Genomic DNA, 21,659 nt, shown 5'->3' with positions numbered 1-21,659 from the left:
TGAAGGTGATAATCTTTATTTTGAGCTAGAGCAGAGTATTTTCCCCGTTTCCTCCTTTGTGACAGCCTTTAGATCAGGGGTCTGCGAGGGCCCGAATCCTTCGTGTTTCTGTCTTACCGGAGCGACACCTGCTTTGACCCGGGAGCCCAGTTTCCCTGGTGAAAGCAGTTATCTGACTGAATACCCTGATGGATTGGGGCCCTCGTAGGACTGGGTTGGACGCCTCTGCCTGAGAGAAACATATGAACCATGAAAATTATATACAGGTCCGTGTATTTACCACAGACACAATAACAAAAAGGTCCAGTCTAGCAATGTGAGTCACTCATAGTCTACGTGAGTGGTGTTGATGCTTGGCTCCAGTAAAATGAATGAAATGCCGTAGGAAGTTATCGCCCATGAAATCCAAACTCCGTGCACTCAGTCGGCCCGCTGTGTCCCACACATGTAGCGCTGCTCAGTTCTCAGTAAAACCGAGCTGTGCTCTGGGAAATAAAACCTGAACACCATCACTTGGGAATTTTGCTGGCCCCATCCGCAAACCCTCCAGGGCAGGAACGGGCTGAGTTGCCCCGGAGATGGAGCATCGGGCAGTCGCCATCACGGTTTGAAAGAAGATGAAGCGGGGGGAAAGGAAGGGAAATGGAGAAAGGCTGTAGCAAACAATGTCATATTGTTGCCAAAGACTGCTGCCGTTTAGCTGTGCGTTCGCGCTCATTTGCCCCTCCGTGAGCACTGACATGTTTCCAGTTAGATTTAATTTGGCTCCTGTGTTTGTTAGCTCAACCATTCTGTGAAATGACCTCAATAACTTTACAGCTGAACATTTTGTGAAACTGACAGGCATTTTCTTTTCTGCCAAACCCCTTTTTGTGATTGTGAACGCACAAAGCAAGCTCTTGTTTCCATCTGCGTATCCGTCCTGATATATTGCACAGGATTTTCAGGTTTTATGTGTGGTGCCTCACTACAAAACAGCTTATCTGTCACGGTGTCCGTGCAATAAGGAGCTGAAGACGTCAGTTGACATGTATGAACAAGAAGAGAGTGTTTGTGTGGCCTCTCAAAGCTAACACAGGCTCTTCTGAACAGGCACACGAGCTGCTGAGATTCTCTGCCAAGTTTGCGGAACCGTCACCGCTCCCTGTGGGAAACGGTTTCATTAGGTTTTATTGATCTTTGTCCTTGTTTGTCCATTCTTTTCTGCTTCTGTCAGACTGCCGTTGTCCGCCTCAGATTTGGTATTTAAAATGTGCGCTAGTGTCTCAGCTCTATTTCTCGTTACCCGCACTTACTTTGTGTGATAAAATCAGCTGGCATTGCCGTCCATTTCTTCATTTGATGTTTATTTTTGTGTTTTCTGTAGACAAGCTGTACATGGGGCCTGGTCAGTTGTACCAAGATCTGCAGAACCTAATTCATGACCTTGGCCTGGTTAACCAGATCTCCAGCATGATCAGCAGCCTCAAAGGCAACTACCAGGTACTGTCACACAAATACAGCGTTAAAATATCTTCGCAGCTCCATTCGGCTTTTTTCAAGTTGTAATTTTCCCTTGGGCCAAGATCCCCCGAAGTGTAACTAACCTCCTAAATGGGTGCTTTACTCCATCCCAAACAAACATTTTGAAATATATTTCATAGTTGGGTGGAATGGAACTACAGGATGGGTGCAACATCACTGCGTGAAGCTTTATGTCATTCTTGGCATCATTTTACAGTTAGTCAGTATTCTGGGAAACTCCATATACTCAAATATTTGAGCAGTCTAACTCAGCACATTTACATTTATATTCAGCATCTTTTTTTTAATTTTTGCTCAAATGTCAATAAGGGCTTGTTTTTTAGATAAATCATGTTTCAGTGGTGGAATGTGTCTCCAATGCCAATTAAAGATCCTTTAAAGCCTGATTTGACCCACTTAGGCCTCTGATATCATGTGAGCGCACACAGAGTCTGTCTGTGCTGTCAGTAGAAGTTTACAGCAGAATACAGCAGGAGTGTGTGCTGCGTACTCTCAGAAAAAGAGTGGGAGGCAGAGTAACAGAGAAGCTTGCAGGGAGAGATGTAAAAAAAGATGTATGAACTGTTAAATGTCAGTCAATCACTAGATTCCATTACCTAAATGCTGCTGACGGAGCTCTGGTGCTCCAGATGAGTTCATACGTTTTCAACCTGGAATCTGATCCCAGGTTGTTGCAGGTTTATTTCCTCGTCACATATTTAGCATTTGAGATCTACTCCACTTGTGTTTTGTTGAATGTACTTCTGTGCAGAACGTGAACCCAACGGTGGCCCAGGACTGGGTATCGGGTCTGCAGAGACTGATACTGAAGAAGGAGGAGGAGATCAGGGCTGCTGACCGATGCAGGATCCAACTCCAGCTGCCTGGAAAACAAGACAAGTTTGTGTTATATAACACACATACGCACAAGCACACATGCTCACATACTTATATACCTTATAGATCAGAAATGCCTGGCTCAATCCAGCCAGGGATTTTTATCCTCCAGGTCACCTGGGATCTGATTTTCCTTGGAGGAAGCATTTTCTGCCTGGTAGGAAAGAAAATCTGGCTGGATTAAGGCCATTTAGGACTGGATTTGACCACCTCTGCCATAGATTTTCATTTATATACAGCTCCTTAAAAAACAATGTAATGCAATTTACTATTGAGGAATATCAGTGAAATATTGTATTTTTTCTCCTTTTCTCATGTAAATTTAAGGAGAAAGACATCCACCTCTATGAGGGATGACCCATTTTACATTGAAACCAACCCCCAAAGAGTCCGATGTCTTTACCCTAACCTCTGGCCTGCTCTTATTTATCCTAGCTTTGTGTTTATCCCTTGTTACCCTGCTTTGTCCATCTGCCCTTCTAGCACTTCCATGTCCGTAGCATTACCAGAGCATTAGTGTACGTTTGGATTTTTGGATAAACTCTTTTCTCCACCAGCTCTAATCTGAGACTTTAATCTCAGGGGAGGAAAGGGAATGCACATCAGTGTTTGCAACCACAGGCTACTCAGTTGCTGCAGCTGTTGTGGGTGCATATTTTCATGCCACACGTTTACACACGCTACCATAGCCGGCACGTGGTTCTCAGGAGGGCACCTTGTTTGAGCTGTCACATGCTCTCTTTCAGGAGTTAACACATATCCACAACTTGGTTCTTTTATGCTGGTTGAAGCAATACTTGACATTGATTTTTGTCTCGTTTTGTCCTGTTATTGTGGTGAGGTAATATTGATGTAACAGCATGACTTCTATTTGACCCTATTGGGTATTTTACTGTAAAAAATGTTGATGAATGGTTTGCACACAAGCTTCAAGCGCGCTTTAAACACTGGATTTGGATTCAGAACCTCAATTTGCTAAAGTATTCAAAGATTCCACAGTGTTCCTATGCTGCTTTGTACAATTAAGCAGTGTGATGTGGGCTGCTGAACCCAAACAGTGATTGATTTATCATTCTGTTTTATGGTCTCTGAGTTGAGCACTTAATGTTTTAATGTTTTAATATCTGGTATACCTCTGGCTGGAGGAGCTGCTGTGTGTGTCTCTCCAAACAGCTTTGATATCACTTATTCAAATTTGAAATGACACATAAAAAATGACTCAGTTCTACTTTGTTCTTATCTCTGAACAATTCCAGGTCAGGAAAACCCACCTACTTCAGTGCCGTGTTCAATACTCACAGCCCAGCTATCAAACAGTCATGGATCAGTAACCTGCAGATGGCTAAACTGGCTTTAGGTACAGTTCACTGCCTATTTCATGATTATCTTCTCTTCTGAACTGTGTGACTGTACCCGTGTTTAACATGACATTTATAATCAAAGCTGCATCCAAATCTGATACGTTTAACAGGGATTTGTTTTAGAGTGGGATATTTGAAGTGTTTTCCCTCGCAGTGCTAATACTGCGTGCCAAGTGAGCCATGTCATTTGTGCACGTTTTTTTTCCAGATGAAGACAATCTACAGGGCTGGTTCTTTGCTGAGGATGACGGGAATCAGATCAAAAAGCAGAAGCACCCTCTCTTACTTCGACAAATGCCTGTGGTCATGTCAAAACTACAAGAATTCAAGGTCTGACTGCTTAATTTAGCCCTGGTGTATGGCTGGTTAGCTCAGCTTGTGTATGGTGATTATATAGCCAAGGTCAGGGGTTCCGCCACTGTGCAGGCTGTGTTTTATTACAGTGAGGGTGAGGATAGTTGAAACAGTCAGCCATCACTGTAATCATGTCAGATTTTTTAGATTAAATCGCTGAGAAATAAATGTGATGTTTAGATTCGCACTCCTCTTTCGTGGTCGTGGGCGCTGCTGGATCCTCCAGAAATCCCGTTTTATTTAGATCGCTACGTGCTGGAGCTCCCTCTCTCCAAACACACTCTCTACACTGCTATTACTGTCACCCTTCCTCTGTCTTCGCTTGCTAATTTTGCATGTGCACTTTCCACACTACTTTTATCAAAAAGTAACGTCACACTCATCGTGACTCATAGGAGACGTCAGCATATTAAGTTATCAGGTTCTACAGGACCCAGCTGTTGTATACGTCCACCCTCTCTTATTGTGACTGTTCATTGCTGCAGGTGGAATGTGCTGTTCATAATCCAGAGCCCCACATCAACACGGAGAGCACAGCAGACACGCCTGCTGTCGGTCACGGCTGCATCTGGGTGAGACTCGCGGCCTTCAGAAAGTTATCAGCCTGTTGGTTTATATTACAGCCATGTGTTCCTGCAAACACGTCCCTTTGAGAAAGCCAATCGGGATTTAAATGATTGCGTCAGTGTTTTTTTCCAAATAAACTCTGACTATCCCAGGAAGATAATAGCTGCTGATGCCATGTTTATGAGGGGAAACCACGGGTCATAAACTTTACTCCTACTGATGAGGAAACATTTAAAGTGTTGGGAGAAATGTAATGGCATTTTCAGAGTTGTTGATTGAAACTCCTGCAAGTTAAGTGCTGGTTTCATAATATTTTTCTTTCAATTTGCCCAGCATGAGTTAGCTTTGACGGGAGTGAAAGCTAACGGTCCGTAGTGGTGAAGAGAGAGCTGAGCCAAAAGGCGAAGCTCTCGATTTACCGGTCGATCTTCGTTCCTACCCTCACCTATGGTCATGAGCCTTGGGGAATGACTGAAAGAACCAGATCACGGGTACAAGCTTCCTCCGTAGGGTGGCTGGGCTCGCCTTAGAGATAGGCTGAGAAGCTCTGCCATCCGGGAGGAGCTTCGGAGTAGAGCCGCTGCTCCTCCGCGTTGAGAGGAGCCAGATGGGGTGGCTTGGGCATCTAGTTAGGGATGCCCCCTGGACGCCTCCCTGGTGAGGTGTTCAGAGCATGTCCCTCTGGTAGGAGGCCCCCGGGAAGACCCAGGACACGTTGGAGAGACTATGTCTCTCGACTGGTCTGGGAACGCCTGGGGATCCCCCGGATGAGCTGGAAGAGGTAGCTGGGGAGAGGGAAGTCTGGGCCTCTCTGCTTAGGCTGCTGCCCCCGCGACCCGACCCCGGATGGATGGATGGATGGATTGATGGATGGGAGTGAAATGATCCCTATAAATCTGTTACAGGTTGCCAGTTGTACTAACCAGATGGGTCAGATATCCATCGTGGCCATGCAGAACTCCAGCCCTAAGGTGACTGAGTGTTTCAATGTTGAGTCCCGGATCCTCTGCATGGCCTATGTACCTGTGGAGCAGCCTCAGGAGAACGGCGACAAGATCAGCGAAAAAAACCACGTCCCCTTGGCGAAGGCTAGCGACACCCCCAGCATCTGTCTGGGCATGGAGGAGGGCAGGTAGAGTAATAATAACGGTTATTCATGTAACCTTGAAGGTCAGCGCTCAGCTGTTTTTTAAAAATAAAAGTCAAGCTATCTTTTAAAGGCAACATATTGAGATTCTGACTTAATCTCCCGTCTCCGTCAAGCATCATCGTCTATAAGAGCAGTCAACGGTCCAAGAAAGTACGTCTGCAACACTTCTTCACCCCGGACAAGTCCACTGTCACCAGCCTGGTGTACAAGAAAAACTGTCTGTATGTGGGCCTGGTCAGTGGCTCTGTGGCGGTCTACCCCAGATCACAAGGCAAGTGTTTTTAAAAGGAGATAAGAGACGTGAGTTCCTGTATCATGTCATCATCTCTTTCCTACTCTCATGGTTTGGCTTTGGTTTATTTGTCCCTCTGAAGTTGCCAGAGTTTGAACTCGTCTCATGTGAAATTGTTGCTGTGCGTGATAGAAATTGATTAGGTAGATATGGCTTTAAACTCGTGCATGCTAGCACGGCTGTGTGCGCATGAATGGCAGCGCTGTTGATGCTTCAATCACTTTCTTGTGTTCTTCACCAAGTGTGACCCCACTTCTGCTGATACGGATCACGACTTCAATGATGAAAGAAAACCGGTCACTCCGGGTCAGACGTTCCCTGCCCATCCATTCTTTCCCGGTGGACCAGGTCCTTTTTTATTCTCAGTGCTTTTCACGTGTCTGAGTATACGAGAGTCATCTTGATGTAAATTTCATGATCAGCTGGTGCACCATCGGCTCTGTGCAGCCTTCAATCTGCCTTCAGGGCACTAGAGCTGTTACCGCGCATGTGTTGAACTCTTCCTCCCCTCGAACTCGAGAAAGATATGTAATTACGTCTGGACCAGGCCCGTAGCGTCTGCAGCACTTTATTGTGGAGCTCAGGTTGGGTTGGGGGGGAGGTCTGAGCTTCTTTTTCCATTTGGTTATCGCTGAGAAGCAGACCTGTTAACTGTGACCTATTTAAGGTCTTCTCTTCCCTTTGAGCACAGACAGCGCAGGGAGAGATGTGCTGCTCTCCTCCCACGCTCCATCATATTCTGCCTTCTTCTTCTAGCTCCTATTGGATTTCACAGAGATGCAGTTTTCCCTCTGTCTTCTTCTGCTTGCTCTGTGCTTCACATCATGCCGGTGAGGATAGGTACGCATTTCCCAACACGGGGAGTGAATCCTTTGTGATCCATCTTGTCAGGAATAAGAAACTGCTTGTGTCACCGCCCTGTGACGATCATCACGTTGATGCTCTGACTCAGTCTTCCACCAAGTCTATCCAGACTTGGGTTTTAGATTCTGTAAAAGAGACCGAAAGAATGTGGACAATGGCCGGAGGACAGAAGCAAAGGAAAACTTTTTTCTCCTTGAATTTCAGGAATGTTTATTGGGCTGCTCATTATTCCTTGTTTGGTTGCCGTATTTTCACTTTCCCCAACCCAATTATGTGATCCAGAGTGTTCTGACAGCTCCAGTCACTCTTTTCCTCGCTACATTTGTGTCAAGTGATTTACCAGAAGGAGAGCCTGGCTCTTCCTCCTCTGGAGTCCAACGTGTCTTATTCTGTTAAATCAACAGCTGATGCCTCGTGCTAAAAACCATGACTCATCCTGTATCGTTTGGGAGCGATTTTGCTCTTCCAATATAATGCCACATCAGTGCCTCTATTGCCCTTTAAAGGGGAGCTTTCAGCTTGTTTTGATCTGTCAGGTGATCATATAACAGAGAGAAGAGAGACGTAATAAAAGGGAGGCTTTGCATGAGTCCTGGTGATGTGGTGTGTCTGAAGCTTCAGCCAGGCAGCCTCATTCTGCCAGGCTCACTCTTTCCTTTGTGATTGAACGCGCAAGAGACGGCCAACGAGAGAGGCGGTGATTCAGCAAAGGTCGCACGCCACCTCCGAACCTTCGGAACATAAAGTAGCCCCCATCCTCTTCCGCTCTCCCGTCTCAGCCACCTCTCCCTGTGATGATATTCTGGGCTTTCATTAGCTGCTCTGGGCGCTGCTCTTTGCCCACATGTGATAAGATTTTTGCCGCGTCTGTTGTCGCAGCAACGAAACAATGCTGCATCTTATTAAGTGTTAGACGTGGGCAGACTTGCGTGACACTGCATGTCGGCTCGCCGGTTGTTTTATTTTTACTCCCCGTTTTATTCTGCTCTCATTTTCCCTGTTTCTTTGCGAATGTGCCTTCGCCTACAGGTTGCAATTGCAACAATAATATACACAGGGCACGGCTGGAATGCTAACCCGACCTCTCCACTTCAGTGGGAGATTATCCTGACTTCCCTGGCAATTGCTATTCCCTCCTAACCTCTCTCCCTGTGTTGCACCTCTGCCTTCAATAGCTGCCTTTGTGCCTTTCTCTTTACAAACACAACTGCTGGGGCCTCATTCTCAACGCAGCCTCGATCGGCTCCAGCAATGAGCCATCTGAAGGAAATGAAGCTCCTCTTCAGCCCAGAGCTTCGTTAGCTAATAATAGAATCCTTTTTTACGAATGTGTTCTGGTGTTTGTAAAATGGATGAAACGTGCTTTTGGATCTATATTTCCTCTCGTGTAACGAGGACATGGACTGAAGTAATAATGTGTGATATTTTAAATGTCTCCACATGGGGTGCTTCATTGCACTTCAGCTGGCAGTCTTTGTGCCCAGGCACTTGTGGATCAGTGAGTAGGATGTGTGTGGGCTCCGGCTCTGACTAATGCTTCGCAGCCCATCTATATTCACAGTGAAGGCTGTGAAACCCATCAATGGCTACTCCTCCAGCATTTACACAGTTATAAATGCCATTGGCCTTTTCTGCTGACATTTATGAAGACAAAAAAGCTTTTAGCGTGTGTTTTCTATTTTAAAATGAACTCCAGCTTGTTTGCTTTATTTAGGAAAGTAGCTGGTGGTTTGCATTAAAAAGAAACATAACACTACGAATGGAAATGTACTACTTGATGTGTTATTGTTTTGATTTCATATTTCCATATTTTCCAGTTTGGAATTCGTAATATGCATTTTTGTTTTAATCAACAATCATCCTGTTTGTTGCCACAGAGGGTTTGTGGAGCTGTGAAAAGCCCAGAGTGTCGAAGCTGGGAGTCCTGCCCGTCAAGGCCATGTTGGCTGTGGAGGACCACCTCTGGGCTTCATCGGGGGGCCAGGTCTTCATCATCAGCACCCACACACACTGTGTGGAAGTAAGTGACCAGAGAATGTTGTAGGCGGTTCCAGGCAGTGTTCACGCTTTGTAGCATCAAATAAAAGCGATAGAAGATAAAGACAGGCTGGGTTCAAACTGTGAAATACAGTATGGGTGGTATTCTATGTGTGTGTGGGGTGTGTGTGTGTATGTGTGAGGGAGAGTTTTCCTACCTGCTTTAGGGAATAAAAGCACCTGTCATGGTTCCAGGAATAGTCTCCTTGCTCTGACACGTACTCTCTGGTAATCAGTTTAGCCTCATTAAGCTCATTATGTCGGCCCACCTGCCTCTCTCACTTCATCGCTGAGGACATTTATTCAGTGTGATGTGAGGACCAACACGGAGCCAGAGAGGAAATATTCCCATCATAAAATATCACTTTATTTTTTGTGTTGTTTAGATATCAAGTTGTGATTGTTAGCGTCGTATGAACAGAATTGTGTGGCATTTTCAAAAATCCTGTGACACGGTTGTTAATAGTCTCCTTATCTCAATATAACTCCACCTTTACCTGTATATGGCCTATAGTTCCATATAATCATCCATATGTGAAGGTCACCTGCCATTAATGGAATAAATATTGACCTGAATCTACAGTAAATGTCTGTCACATAAATCCTGGCTCCCAGATGTGAGAGCAAGGCCTGTTCTGACCAATAACACTGTCCCTGTCCTGGCCCGACCATGCAGAGGCAGTTGGAGGCCCATCAGGAGGAGGGCATGGTGGTGTCCCACATGGTGGTTGCTGGGGTGGGCATCTGGATCGCCTTCAGCTCCGGGTCCACCTTACGCCTCTTCCACACTGAGACTCTGGAACACCTACAGGACATCAACATCGCAACGCCGGTGCATCACACTCTACCTGGTGAGATCTTATTATTGAGCTTTTTACTTCTGAGAGCGGCCTCTGGGCTTGTTAAGCTCCTTTGAAGGTGTTCACCCCTGCACTTTAAGATTTATTGTCCAAACCTTTCTTCTTCAACAACTTTCTATGAAATTCTTTGCTTTTTATTTTCAATCAGTAACTCGACAGGGATCCAAACCTGTTTGAAACCTGTTTTCTGTCACGTCTTGTAATCATCTAACCAACTGTAATTGAAAAGCAGCCCTGTGTTGGAGCAGAGAGATCGTGTTCTCTGCAGGCATCAGTAGTAGCAGCTGCAGCTTTTGCTTCTCTTTTCATAGCTTCATTTCATCTAAACACTGCATCAGAACTGCTCCTTTCATTCCGTTTCCCGTACTTCAAGCATATTTGTGATCATTTCTGTGTGAATCTAGCTTAAAAAAAGGAATATCCTGGCCAAATTCTAACACCTGCACAAATAAAAGATGGAACATCTTTTTGTAAACTGGCCAGAATTAGTTTTTAAGAGGTTTTACAAATTTTCAGGAGTCGGAACTCCTGGGCTTGTTCTTGAACACAGGCATATTTTCGCTGCTATTAAACCTTTGGCGTATTGTATCTGGATAGAAAAGTGCCCATTTTTGCCTTCTTCTCCTCAGTGTTGACCTAAAGATGTACTCTCCTGCACCGTACCTCCTCACCTGGGACCTGCCTGCTGCGGTCTGCAGTTAATGAGTGCAGCACCTCGGCGCTGTCCTGCCGTCTCTTCGGCAGCATTAGCTTCCTTGTCATTAGCCCACTTTTGTTAAAACGTGCATATTAAGTCTTCAGAATTAACATTCCAAAAAAAAAAAGCTTAGAGGAATTTTGCAAGCATGTGCATGTTGCACCAATGATCAGGCTGTCAGGACGTTACGCCCTTGAGGATGATGGATTTTGTGTCATCCACGGTGAATTCCAAAGGCTGGAAGACTGCATGTTTCTGGTAATGAACAGTGTTTCTGCAGCCTCATGATTCATTAAAGAGGTTTAGCTGCGCTGGTAACCATGGAAACGGTACATTTACAAACCAAAGATTGCAAGTGAGAGGAGATGAGCAACATCTGGGACTGGCAATGTGATCAGATCTGCAGAAGGAAGGCCTCTATCAAAGAGATGCGACTGATAACAGCCGGACTTCTCTGCCCATTATGCTAAGATGATCCAGGCAGCCACAGAGGAAGCTGGGCCTCATCATTAATAGCTCACTTCCCTTGTTAATGATATTGTCCCTCCAGAATGTTCCACAGGGGTGTTTATGACTGTCGACCGCTGCCATGGAGCAGAATTTTTGTTTTTTTTTTAAAGAGGAAAAATGCTGCCTCTGCAACTCTGACGTAATCGACGCTGGCTGCCAAGTTTTTGAGCAGCAGAGACTCTGCCAGTGGATTTGTTGGAGAAAATGAGCATTGGACCTTTCATCTGCAATTCAGTGCTCCGTTAATATGCATTTACTGAGGCACGAGCTGAAACTAATGTCAGAAAACAAGTGAGCCTGCCCTGATATTGCATTACCCTGGAATCCAGGAAATCCAGGTTATTACCAAGTAGTATCACATTACACATCCTAATACAATTTAGATTCCAGAACACATAATCTGAGATGAAGGCGCAGTTTATTGTGTAAATGCCGACTTGCTGACTAAATGGAGCCTTGTTGAAACACACAAGGTGCCCTAGGTGGGGATATTCTTCTCATGTTCATGCACGTTGAAGCAATTCTGCTCACTCCCAGCTTAGCAAACAGAAGTTCCTTATCTAAAGACTCACAGATAGTGGGCTTTTGAGCTATAATTGTGGTAATAACACACAGCTATGTTCCCTTTGGCTCAAGTTTATTTAGAAGTGTTATCAGCTGTAAATGAGAAAAGCAAGCCAAATCTTTCTGTGTATCACACGGCTCATTTTAATGTAAGTGCACGTTCTTGATAAGCTCGTGTATCAAAGCTAATGATGTCTCAGAGGAAGGCGGACCTGCTGTAATCAGGGTCTATTCTGCTATTCTGCCTTTGTCTGCTCCCATGTGACCCAAATAGGCAGCCACGCGTCAAAAACATCAGGGAGGGGTCAATAAATAGCACCTCCGGCTCTCCTTTGTTTCAGCTGTAATCCACCATTTTTGAACAGGTCTCATCGCCGAGGTGCACGGACTGAAACGAGCGGGGTCGTCACGGCAGAATCTTTGTTGGAAAGTGCTGAGGCGGCGAATCGACGGAACATTACGCCGTCCTCCGCCCCCCTGCTGTTAATTGTGCGGATTAAGTGCAGATCAAAGCTGGACTCTGCGGCAGGATCAGGGCCGGAGCGGGGCCGTGTTGACGTTCAGTCCCAGTTTATTTTAGTTCACCCTCTGGGTGGGGAACTTTAAATATTATGAAGGGAGGAAGTTGAGCAAGGCCCCCAACCTGCAGTCTGTGTGTCTCTGCTAAATCTGGGGCCCCTCATTAGAATCACATGTGGCCAGCAGGGCCCGGTCTTTAACTGCACTCGCCGACCTATCTGGCACGGTTCCTGGATGTGTGGCAGCGTGGCGCATGTGTGTGCCCTGTGCAAGAGGTCAGCTCAAGTGAGGGGGGGGGGGCTCAGGCAGAGAAGACTGGCAGTCATTTCTCCAAATAAAACCCCCAAGAGGATTACGTTGAGGGAGGAAATTCGAGTCAGACTATTGCGGCGGTAATGACTCATGACATTCTCGCCTCCCACATAGCGAGACAGAAAGGGGTGTTTTTGCAAAAGCCCAGATTCTTCTAACAGGCTCAGAAAAAAACATGATAAGGACGTCTGACGGGATTACAGGAGCCGCACGGCTTCACCCTGACCGAGCTCTGCGTGGGGATGGTCCAGCCGGGACAAGCCAGACTCCATAGAGACCATTTCCAGTGTCCAAAGTGTCTTCGGTATCCCCTGTGAGCAGGAAGTGACGGGAGACAGACGATTGTCCTCCTGTAACTGTCCCAGAGCTCCTGGTGAATGACAGCATTACGCTGCACTCATTCTGTTGCGCAACACTTTTGTTTGCCTCAAAGTGGACCATAAAGGGCTATTTTTCTGCACTCACATACTCGAAGAGAGCTGCTTTTATCGAGGTTCCTCTTGTCCGTTGCCCTGGAGACAAACAACCATTGTTGCTATAGTGCTCATGGATGCTTCCCTTTCTTTCCTGGCACCGGGCTCTCCTGGAGTGGCCCATTAACTGTGCTGCTTTCTGATATTCTATGAAGCGTAAATGTCCAGTCAAACAGTTGATGCTCACCCTGACTCCTGTAGGTTGGTAATCGACATTCGAGGTGTTTTTTTTTTTTACCTGATTATTTTGTGGGGGTTTTCCTGCAGGGAACCATAGAGTGTTGGTCAGCAGTCTGCTGGTCTGTAACGGGCTGCTGCTGGTTGGGACAAACCTGGGGGTGACTGTGGCCCTCTCTGTCCCCAGGCTGCAAGGGATCCCCAAAGTTACAGGTGATGTTCCAAGAGCCAAATATTTCCGCTCTTTATTTCATGTTGTGACTCCGCACAGACTTTCTGAAACAAAAATGTGGTTTTACTTCTCCTCAGGTCGAGGAATGGTTTCGTTACATGCTCACCACGGACCGGTCAAGTTCCTCACCATGGCCGCTGCGGTGTGTAACCGGGCCTCTGCCCTTCCGTCTTCCACCCCTCCCGCCTCAGCCCAGCCAACAGAGACGGAGGACGGCGAGAGCCCGCCGCCCCCCCAGGGTCGGGCCGTGTGGTTGGGAGAGGCGGGCTGTAGCACCATGGCGCTCCAGGACTCCCTGTCTTCTTCCAGTGGATCTTTAGCACCATCCCAGGGCTCTTTGGAGCACGGCCCTGAGGACGGGGCACTGTACGACATGCTGCACGACCCGGCCCGCCACCACAAGGGCCGTCGAGCCAGCAAGGTCGACGTCAGCTCTCTGCTGGTTGTGTCTGGAGGTCTGGGGCACCGCAGGGTGAACAAGAAGACCAAACCGTCTCGTCATGAAGACACCACGTCGACCGTCATGATCTGGCAGATCCCACTGCTCAACATGTGAAACCAAAAGCACCTTTGCAGACATTGGGCCGGCATATGTTCATAAATCTTACTTTTGATCCCTCTTGTTGTCTCTTTACAGGTTAAAACAGTAACGCAGCAAACTGCTTCCACTTAACAGGAAAACACTTTCTCTTTAAGTCGTATCATCGCATCACTTAACTCGGCGCACGAGTAAGAGAGACGACCGTACGGATTTGTATTTATTTAAAAAATATGTTGGAACAACACTGAGTGGTCTTTAATTTCACCCGCTGAAAGCAGCTGTTGCTCTGTAACGTGCTAACTCATCACTCCTCGCTGTTCATGACTGCAGTATTTAAGACAGTATTGAAAGGATCGCGCTCGTGCTCACAGCCAGAGTCGTCTATGTGACGCACGCCCCTCGGGACGGCGTCGGTTTTGTGGTCAGGGGAGGTTTCTGTTCCTTTTTGCCGTCTGGCTGTCCAGTGTTACTGCAGCACGGCAGAGAAAAAGGGACGGAGCCGGTTTATGGATGAAGGAGCTGCAAACGGCTCGATGACCTATTGACCTGGCTGGCCAGGTTTCTACTCATAAAGGGATAAGATGTTCTCTCAAAAAGGGCTTTCCACTCTTTTACACCAGTGGCTCACTTAAGAATATTTAAAACAAGAGAAGTTAAACCACTTTTGTTTGTTCTTTTTGTCACGTTTTTATGTACTTTTGTGTAATAACGAATTCATAAACGAGGAGTTTTATTGGAGCCACCCTGTGTTGTGTTGTTATTCTTTTATTGCACATTTACCACCTGTACTTTTTATATATCTTTCATCAGAGTTTCCCGTACACGCTCTGCATCCGCGTGCCAGTTTCGCTTCAGCTGAACTAGTTCTCTGCTCTGCCTGTGCACATCAGCTCATGCTGGGACTAGAAACCTGCCTGAGGGCCCACAGGAGCCAAGTCAGATGCAGCTCTTCCGGGATTTCAGCGCTCATGTCTCCCACTGCCGAACACAAAGGGTCAAGACTTTTTCTCTCGTGACGCCCACATCCTCTGTTGCACAACCAGGTTTCGCTGCGTTATCAGATTCCTATAAAAATAGCTTTTTTTTTTCTTTCAAGATGGGCGGGGGCCGATGCTGCTGTAGCCTCCAGAGCAAATATAACCCGACGAATGAAAAGCTAATGTATATAAAACAGAAGTGACTATATCAACAGCTCCCAGTTGTCCAACTGTTGCACAAGTCTCATCTCAAATACAGCGCCGCCACCGGAGGCCTTTTGTTTTTGCCTCTGAACCTGCTGGTACCATGGCGACAGCTGGCTTTGGTCTTTGTTCTGCAAATATCTGACATTAAAGCCTCCCAGCCGAACGCCCTCTAATCTGTTAATGCTGCTGCGATGCTCCTGTTGTGCTTCTCCTATTTCTAAATGGGAAGACCAGTTGTTAGGTGCACCGTCTCCACGGGGATGGGGGGTTAAGGTCCCTGGAAAAAAGACATCCACTGTGAGGCTGGGCTATTTCAAATCAGGCCTGTTCGTGTGCGTGGGAAACATTTAATTATTCCAGTATCACTGCACCCGTATCTCAAGTGGTGGGTGCTGATTTAGATGCTTCCTTTTAGTTTATTTTAAATGAAACATTGGCTCATTATGAGTGTTTTACTATTGTGAATAAAGAGCAGCTCGATTATCATAACTATTATTGGTAGTTTACTGGTTTAGCGGTAGTTTGGGGCGGGCTTCCCCCTCCACCCTCGTCGTGGTACCCGGGGATGATGCCTGATGGAATGTCGCATCACTGTCCTGTGCACGCGCACCCCAGATGGATCCTCGCGCGAGGTTAATGCCGCCCGAAATGGGCGTGGCCTCGCGTAGTCAGCTGTAGAAAAAACAAACACGCGCCAGATCTCGGTGTGCAGGCAGGTCCGAGGATGAGCGCCTGGGCTGCGTCTTCTGGGCGGAAAAGACGCGGAACCATGAACATTTCCAGCCGGGGAGAAGGTCCGCTACGACGGCTGCTCGGGAGGAGGTGCGACCTGCAATGATCGTTCCTCCGCCTCGCCTCCCGGACAGCCTTTCAGTGCGGGAGTGGACGGAGCCCAAACGGCAGAGGGTGAAGCCGTCCAGAGGAGAACCGGACCGGTCCATCTGAACTGCGACCGGCTTATGTATCTGAGCTTTGTGGAGGCAGAGTGGAGAGATTAAATCGGGGATACAGGTAGGTCACATTTATGCGGTGAAGTGATCACGGATCAACCAACAGTTGTGGATCCGTGAGGCGTTCAAGGACCTTTGCGTATCGACGTATTTGTATCCAAATGCGACTGGGGAGTTTAGTCTAAAAACCGCATTTTTCTAACTGTATTTGAGATTTCCTGTCTCCATCGGAGGAATAGCATGTGCGCAATGGTGTCTAGATTATCCCAAACTACAGACAGGCGGGGTGATGATTGTAAATAGGATCCACGGGCAGCAGCTGCAAATGTAGCTCGGAAAGCGACGTGTTTATTCTGGAGAGCATTAAACAGCACAGCTGCTAATAGCAGCACCAGCTCCTGTGTTTTCTTCTTTTAATCAGACGAAGTGCGCCCCTTAGAGAATACACACGTATTTGCAACCGTTTCCTCAGCTGCTCTTTGAATAAAACCCCTCCCTGTTTTCACCCTTGTAGGTGAAAGTTGCCCAATCAGAACTTCGGACGTGAATGCAGCATGACCTTGCATCACCTGTGAACCCATCGAGATGAACGGCGACCGTGGTCAGGCAGGGTCCATCACCGTGCAGGCTGATGTCATCCTCCACGCCGTGAACTCTGACCTCGTCCCCCATCCTGACAAAAGCAGGAGTACCTCAGGGCCAGGCTACGTCCAGGAGCTCCTGAAGGACGAGCAGGGTTTGGTGTTTGGGAAGGAATATCTGCTGGATGGGCGAGTGATGGAGAACAACCACGTCGATCATCAGAGAGGAAGCTCGTGCGTCTCTAGAAGTGACGCCCCGCTCGCGTCCAATCACGCCGCCGGCGCACAGCAAAGTAGTGAAATCCACGATGGCGGCAGATCCAAGATGCCTAATGACGTGCTTGTCTCTGCGTGTGCGTCCAGCCGGGCAAAACCAGACACTGTCGGATCGGTTTTACAGTCCGCCCTCGATTGTCAGGTCGGCGGCCAAGATGGCGGACACGGCTCGTCGAAGACAGAGACGGATTTGGTCATCGAAGTCGGGGGCCAGACGATCAAAGCCCACAAGTCTGTCCTGGCAGAGAAAAGCGACTACTTCAAAGCGCGTCAGTCCCGAAACATCCTGAAAGTGAAGGGCGTGACGTACAAGACCTTGTCCACGCTGATCGAGTACATCTACACGTCTCGCATGAACGTAAGCAAGGACAACGTCGTCGACGTCATCACGGGGGCGAAGATCCTGCAGGTTCCCTGCGCCGTGCAGGCGGCCATGGACTCCATGTCGACGCAGATCACGGCGGGGAACTGCTACGAGGTCCTGACCATCGCCAAAAAGCAGCGGCTGAGCGAGCTCAAGGAGACGACCTACGGCTTCATGAGTGACAACTTCCTCCAGATCTTCAAAGACCCCGCCGTGTACGGTCGCCTGACGGGCTCCGAGCGGGACCTGATCCTGAAGAAGAGGATGGACGGCAGGAGGACCGTGATGGTCGCGGAGATCAACGACGTCTTCGACCGCGTCGGGAGCCGGCCGCCCAGCCGCTGCGGGAGCCGGCCGCAGAGTCCGCTGTCGGTGGGCTCTCTGGAGGAGAGTCACATGATCTACTACTTCAACGAAGCGGAAGACGACTGGAGACCTTTGACCACGATGCCCGAGGACATAAACACGAAAGGCTGCGGCATCTGCACAATGTACAACTACCTGTTCGTTGCAGGCGGGATTAAGGGCCACGGGGACAAGGGGAAGGTTTCCGACCGGGTCTTCTGTTACAACCCCCTAACCAACCACTGGGCCGAAGTCAAACCCCTGAACCAAGCTCGCGCACAGCTAAAACTCGTGTCCATGGACGGCTACCTGTACGCCATCGGCGGGGAGTGTTTGTTCACCGTAGAGAAGTACGACCCCCGCACGGACCGCTGGACCAACGTGGCGCCGCTGCCCAAGGGAGCCTTCGCGGTGGCCCACGAAGCCACCGCCTGCAGCGGCGAGCTCTACGTGTCGGGAGGCTCCCTCTTCTACCGCCTGCTCAAGTACGACGCCAAGAGAGACGAGTGGCAGGAGTGCCCCTACAACAACAGCCGGAAGAGGTCCTCCGACATGGTGGCGTTCAAAAGCTTCCTGTACCGCTTCGACGTCAACCGCGAGGAGGGGATCACCGTGGTCAAGTACAACACCATCGTGAAAATGTGGCAGGACTGCGCGGCGCAGAAGCTGGGGAACCACTCGCCGTTCCGCTGCGCCGTCGTCGGAAACCACGTCTACTGCGTCAACAAGAGCAAGACGCTGAAGTTTGTGGTGGAGGAGGAGAACGCCTACTTCCACGAGGAGCCTCTGGCCGCTCCGCTGGAGTCCAAAGGCCTTCTTTTTCCTTTCGTTCTCACTTTGCCCGAAAGGTCCGACAACAAAGCTACATAGTTTTGATCCGTGTGTGTGTGTGTGTGTGTGTGTGTGTGAATAGCACAATAAACTGGAACAAGTGGAAATCCTTCTAGAAGCTCCAGTGTCACAGCTCTCCATCCGACCGTCCCATCGCCTGCTCGCCGCTGAATGTGTTTATTTGCATGACAGTTCCACGTGTCTGCAGAGTGAAGCCTTAAAATTCTGAATGAAAGCAACAACGTCGGCGTCCGACTGGACGGCAACGCAAAGACAGCCACGCCGGGTTATTGTGTGGGTTAAGTTTACCGCACTTTGGTCGACAGAATAGATGTTTAGAGCCTCTTATCTAACTGGTGACCCTGGAACAAAAAAAAACCAAGTGTTTGGGGTTGGGTTTTTTTTCTTGAAGCTTTATTTAAAAGAGTGTTTGTGTGCCCAGCCGGTGGTATTTGGCAGGTTCTATGCAAATGAGAGACAAAATGCATTCGGATGTTTGGCGCCGGGATACGTAATGGTTACTCCTGACTGGGGAAACACGCCGCCCGTGGTCATATTCGTTATTACTGCCATTCGTGAAGGAACCAAATGAACCACACCGAATGATTTTTAAATATAAACTGGATAAAACTGCTCAGAAAGCCCTCGATTTGAATTTTTTACATTATAAATGGACGACGTTTCTGCTTTATTGCTGTAAAAATAATTCAACCGAGATGAGTTGATTAGTGAAGTCACTTGAAAAGTCATTTTAAATGTTGCAGTGTTTTTTTTAAAAAAGGAAGAAATGTTCAAATTCTGCAAATGAAAATTATTTTTCATTACATTTTAATGTCACAAAGTTAATCATTGAGGTCAGCCACCAAAGTCGCACAAATGAACTGACGAAGGACTTGGTCATTTCTATTGTTGTTTTATAAGGGTGAAATTCTGTTTCTGGGATTCTGAAAATTAAACTGGATAGCACAATAAACCAAGATACCTCTGGGGAAACAACAAGGCAGGTCAGAGGTTAAATCAGAACCCACAGCGCTGCTGCCGGGTCAAACAAGATATCCCGCTGTCACAGTGCTGGGAACTTAAAACTTCTTCTTCTAGCCGTGTCGGAGTTTCAGACCTTTCACAGTGTGCATCTTCTGCAATAACTGATATTTCTTTTAGTCGAGGATGGAACTGTTCGGTGATGTCTGTAAAGCTCTCTCTTGGAGAGGTTAATAACAAAATGCTGTTCCGGGTTGGATGTGTTTAGGATGTTTTACAGGCCAGCGTCTGCATTTTTGTAATGTGTTGCTGTGATGGACAGTAAATGATGCGATGTGAGGTGATGGCTTCCTGTTCAGGGTGTACCGCGTGGGCTAATAAAGCAGCTAATGGATTTTACGGATATTGGATATGTATCATCTGCGCTAAGTGCTTCAAATAAAGTATTTTGTGTCTGAAATTGATTCAGTTTTACGTCTCGATGCTGAGGGCGACTCTGTCTGTGGCTCAAGCGCTGCAGCCAGGGAGATGCTGCCACCTAGTGGACACGACTAGAGACATTGTTAACCTGGTAAAATGAAAACCGTTTGAGAACAACCCATAAATCTCAACACACAAGACACCCAGTTCCATAACAGGACATTCTTCATTAGAATTCTCGCTACTAACCACTAAAGACACTGTTATACTACCCACCGTATATATATATTTATAACGGGCTCATATTCCTATATTATTATTGTTGTTTTTGCTGTTGTTGAATAAATGGTGTAATACTCCATCTAACCACGGGAGGGCGGTGCCTCCTCATTTAAGCGCTGTCATGTAGTAATGGTGCAGAGAACAAGAAGAAGGCGACCACAAACATGTTGGAATGGTGAGTTTACTTCCTGCCTTACTTTGGCAGGAAAATTATCATTATCTATTTTTTCAGGCGTTGTCGTGCGGTGTTTTTCGACACATTTAAGAAAATAGGGAAGGAAAATCGAGCCTGTTCAAATCATTTCTGCATTCTGATCGGTCGACATTTTTTCTGCCACGAAAAATAAATGTTACTTTTTTCTTCTACGAACACCACGATTTATTAGTATCATCATCATAGTCATCATTATCGTTACACAAGTTTTACAAACAAGACCTGAGAATTTTGGTTAAAATTTGCTAAATGGCGTTTAATTGGAAAAGTAACCGCGCACACTTGACCACTAGGGGGCACTAGATGCACGCGCGTTTCTGCAAATAAAGCAGGACTGGAGTGTTTGTCAACACAGTAATTAAATTATAGCTGCGAAACCATTATTTTATTATAGATTTTTCTATTATAAATCCTAAATAGTTTTTATACCCAAGTCGTTTTAGTGAGCTTTAATTTTTGCTTTGCAGTTATTTGAATATATTAGTTGAACCTTTGAAGCGCAGCTGCAGTTTTTGACTGTTTCCCAACCCACAGACATGAGACATGAGACAGGATTCCAGTCCAGAGGTTTGTGGTTGCGGGGGTGTTGAGATGGTGGAATTTGGCTACTTTTAATAAGTAATATTAATGAGCAATATCACTGTTCCAGTATGTCCACTGAACAGGGATTCTAAAAAAACAGACGGGGTGCTAATACAGTAATTATTTTAATTCAAAACCAATTCACCCCCTTAAATATTCAGTTACCTTTTTAATATTACATGTCCCCCCCCACTTTGAAACGGCAGTTGTCTCAATGTTTCAATGTGGAACTTGACGAAAGTGTCGCATTTGCTGAGCGACGTCTTCGCGTGGTTGAGTCTTAAACACAAGACAGGGCTGACGTGATTGTCCGGCCGGCGACGGGAGCGAATCCAGTTGTGAGCAGCTGTTGAACAGGCCTCCCCATAATAACCGCCAGTCGGTCTGATGGGGCCTCCAGAAGTAAACAGCGAGTTCCAGTCGTCCCGTCATGTCTCACGGAATACTAATTATGTTTGCATAATTGCTTTTGGTCCTTCAAATGCGGAGCTTGTTAATATATTTTCCACCTGCAGCTAAATTTAGCCAGCCAGGTCTGTGCGAGCGTCTTCAGACTTTCAACTAAGTCGATCTTACATTTAAAACGGTTGGAGATTTGGGAATAATTTAAAACGCATCCTGATAAGCAGTTTTCGGGGCCTTGAGCGAGCAACAACAACAACGACATCAACAACAACAAGAGTGGCATTCTGCTTTCATTTCCAGTTGATTATCGGTGGCTCTGTGGTGGAGTTGCTCT

At 47.1% G+C, this 21,659-nt stretch overlaps 2 protein-coding genes across 3 annotated transcripts in view; both read left to right on the top strand.

Annotated features, from left to right (window-relative positions):
• Positions 1–14,657, top strand: part of arhgef10 (Rho guanine nucleotide exchange factor (GEF) 10) — a 30,384-nt gene extending 15,727 nt beyond the window's left edge. For both annotated transcript variants that reach the window (XM_011616129.2, XM_011616135.2), the window contains 11 exons: positions 1,367–1,482; positions 2,276–2,403; positions 3,657–3,757; positions 3,970–4,091; positions 4,601–4,687; positions 5,588–5,814; positions 5,946–6,103; positions 8,866–9,008; positions 9,702–9,876; positions 13,228–13,350; positions 13,447–14,657. In XM_011616129.2, the coding sequence (XP_011614431.2) occupies positions 1,367–1,482; positions 2,276–2,403; positions 3,657–3,757; positions 3,970–4,091; positions 4,601–4,687; positions 5,588–5,814; positions 5,946–6,103; positions 8,866–9,008; positions 9,702–9,876; positions 13,228–13,350; positions 13,447–13,925 (1,859 nt within the window). In that variant the 3' untranslated portion in view covers positions 13,926–14,657. The remainder of the gene's footprint in view (positions 1–1,366; positions 1,483–2,275; positions 2,404–3,656; positions 3,758–3,969; positions 4,092–4,600; positions 4,688–5,587; positions 5,815–5,945; positions 6,104–8,865; positions 9,009–9,701; positions 9,877–13,227; positions 13,351–13,446) is intronic.
• A 947-nt stretch (positions 14,658–15,604) lies between these two features.
• On the top strand, positions 15,605–19,884 carry kbtbd11 (kelch repeat and BTB (POZ) domain containing 11). Its single transcript, XM_003962571.3, has 2 exons — positions 15,605–16,105; positions 16,559–19,884. The coding sequence occupies exon 2, from the start codon at positions 16,630–16,632 to the stop codon at positions 18,478–18,480; it is 1,851 nt and encodes a 616-aa protein (XP_003962620.1). The 5' UTR covers positions 15,605–16,105; positions 16,559–16,629; the 3' UTR covers positions 18,481–19,884.
• The last annotated feature ends 1,775 nt before the right edge of the window (positions 19,885–21,659 follow it).

This window comes from Takifugu rubripes, chromosome 2, assembly GCF_901000725.2.
Source record: "Takifugu rubripes chromosome 2, fTakRub1.2, whole genome shotgun sequence".
Classification (NCBI taxonomy): Eukaryota; Metazoa; Chordata; class Actinopteri; order Tetraodontiformes; family Tetraodontidae; genus Takifugu; species Takifugu rubripes.
Note: the sequence above shows the minus strand (reverse complement) of the source record. Positions and strands in the feature narration are given on the sequence as shown.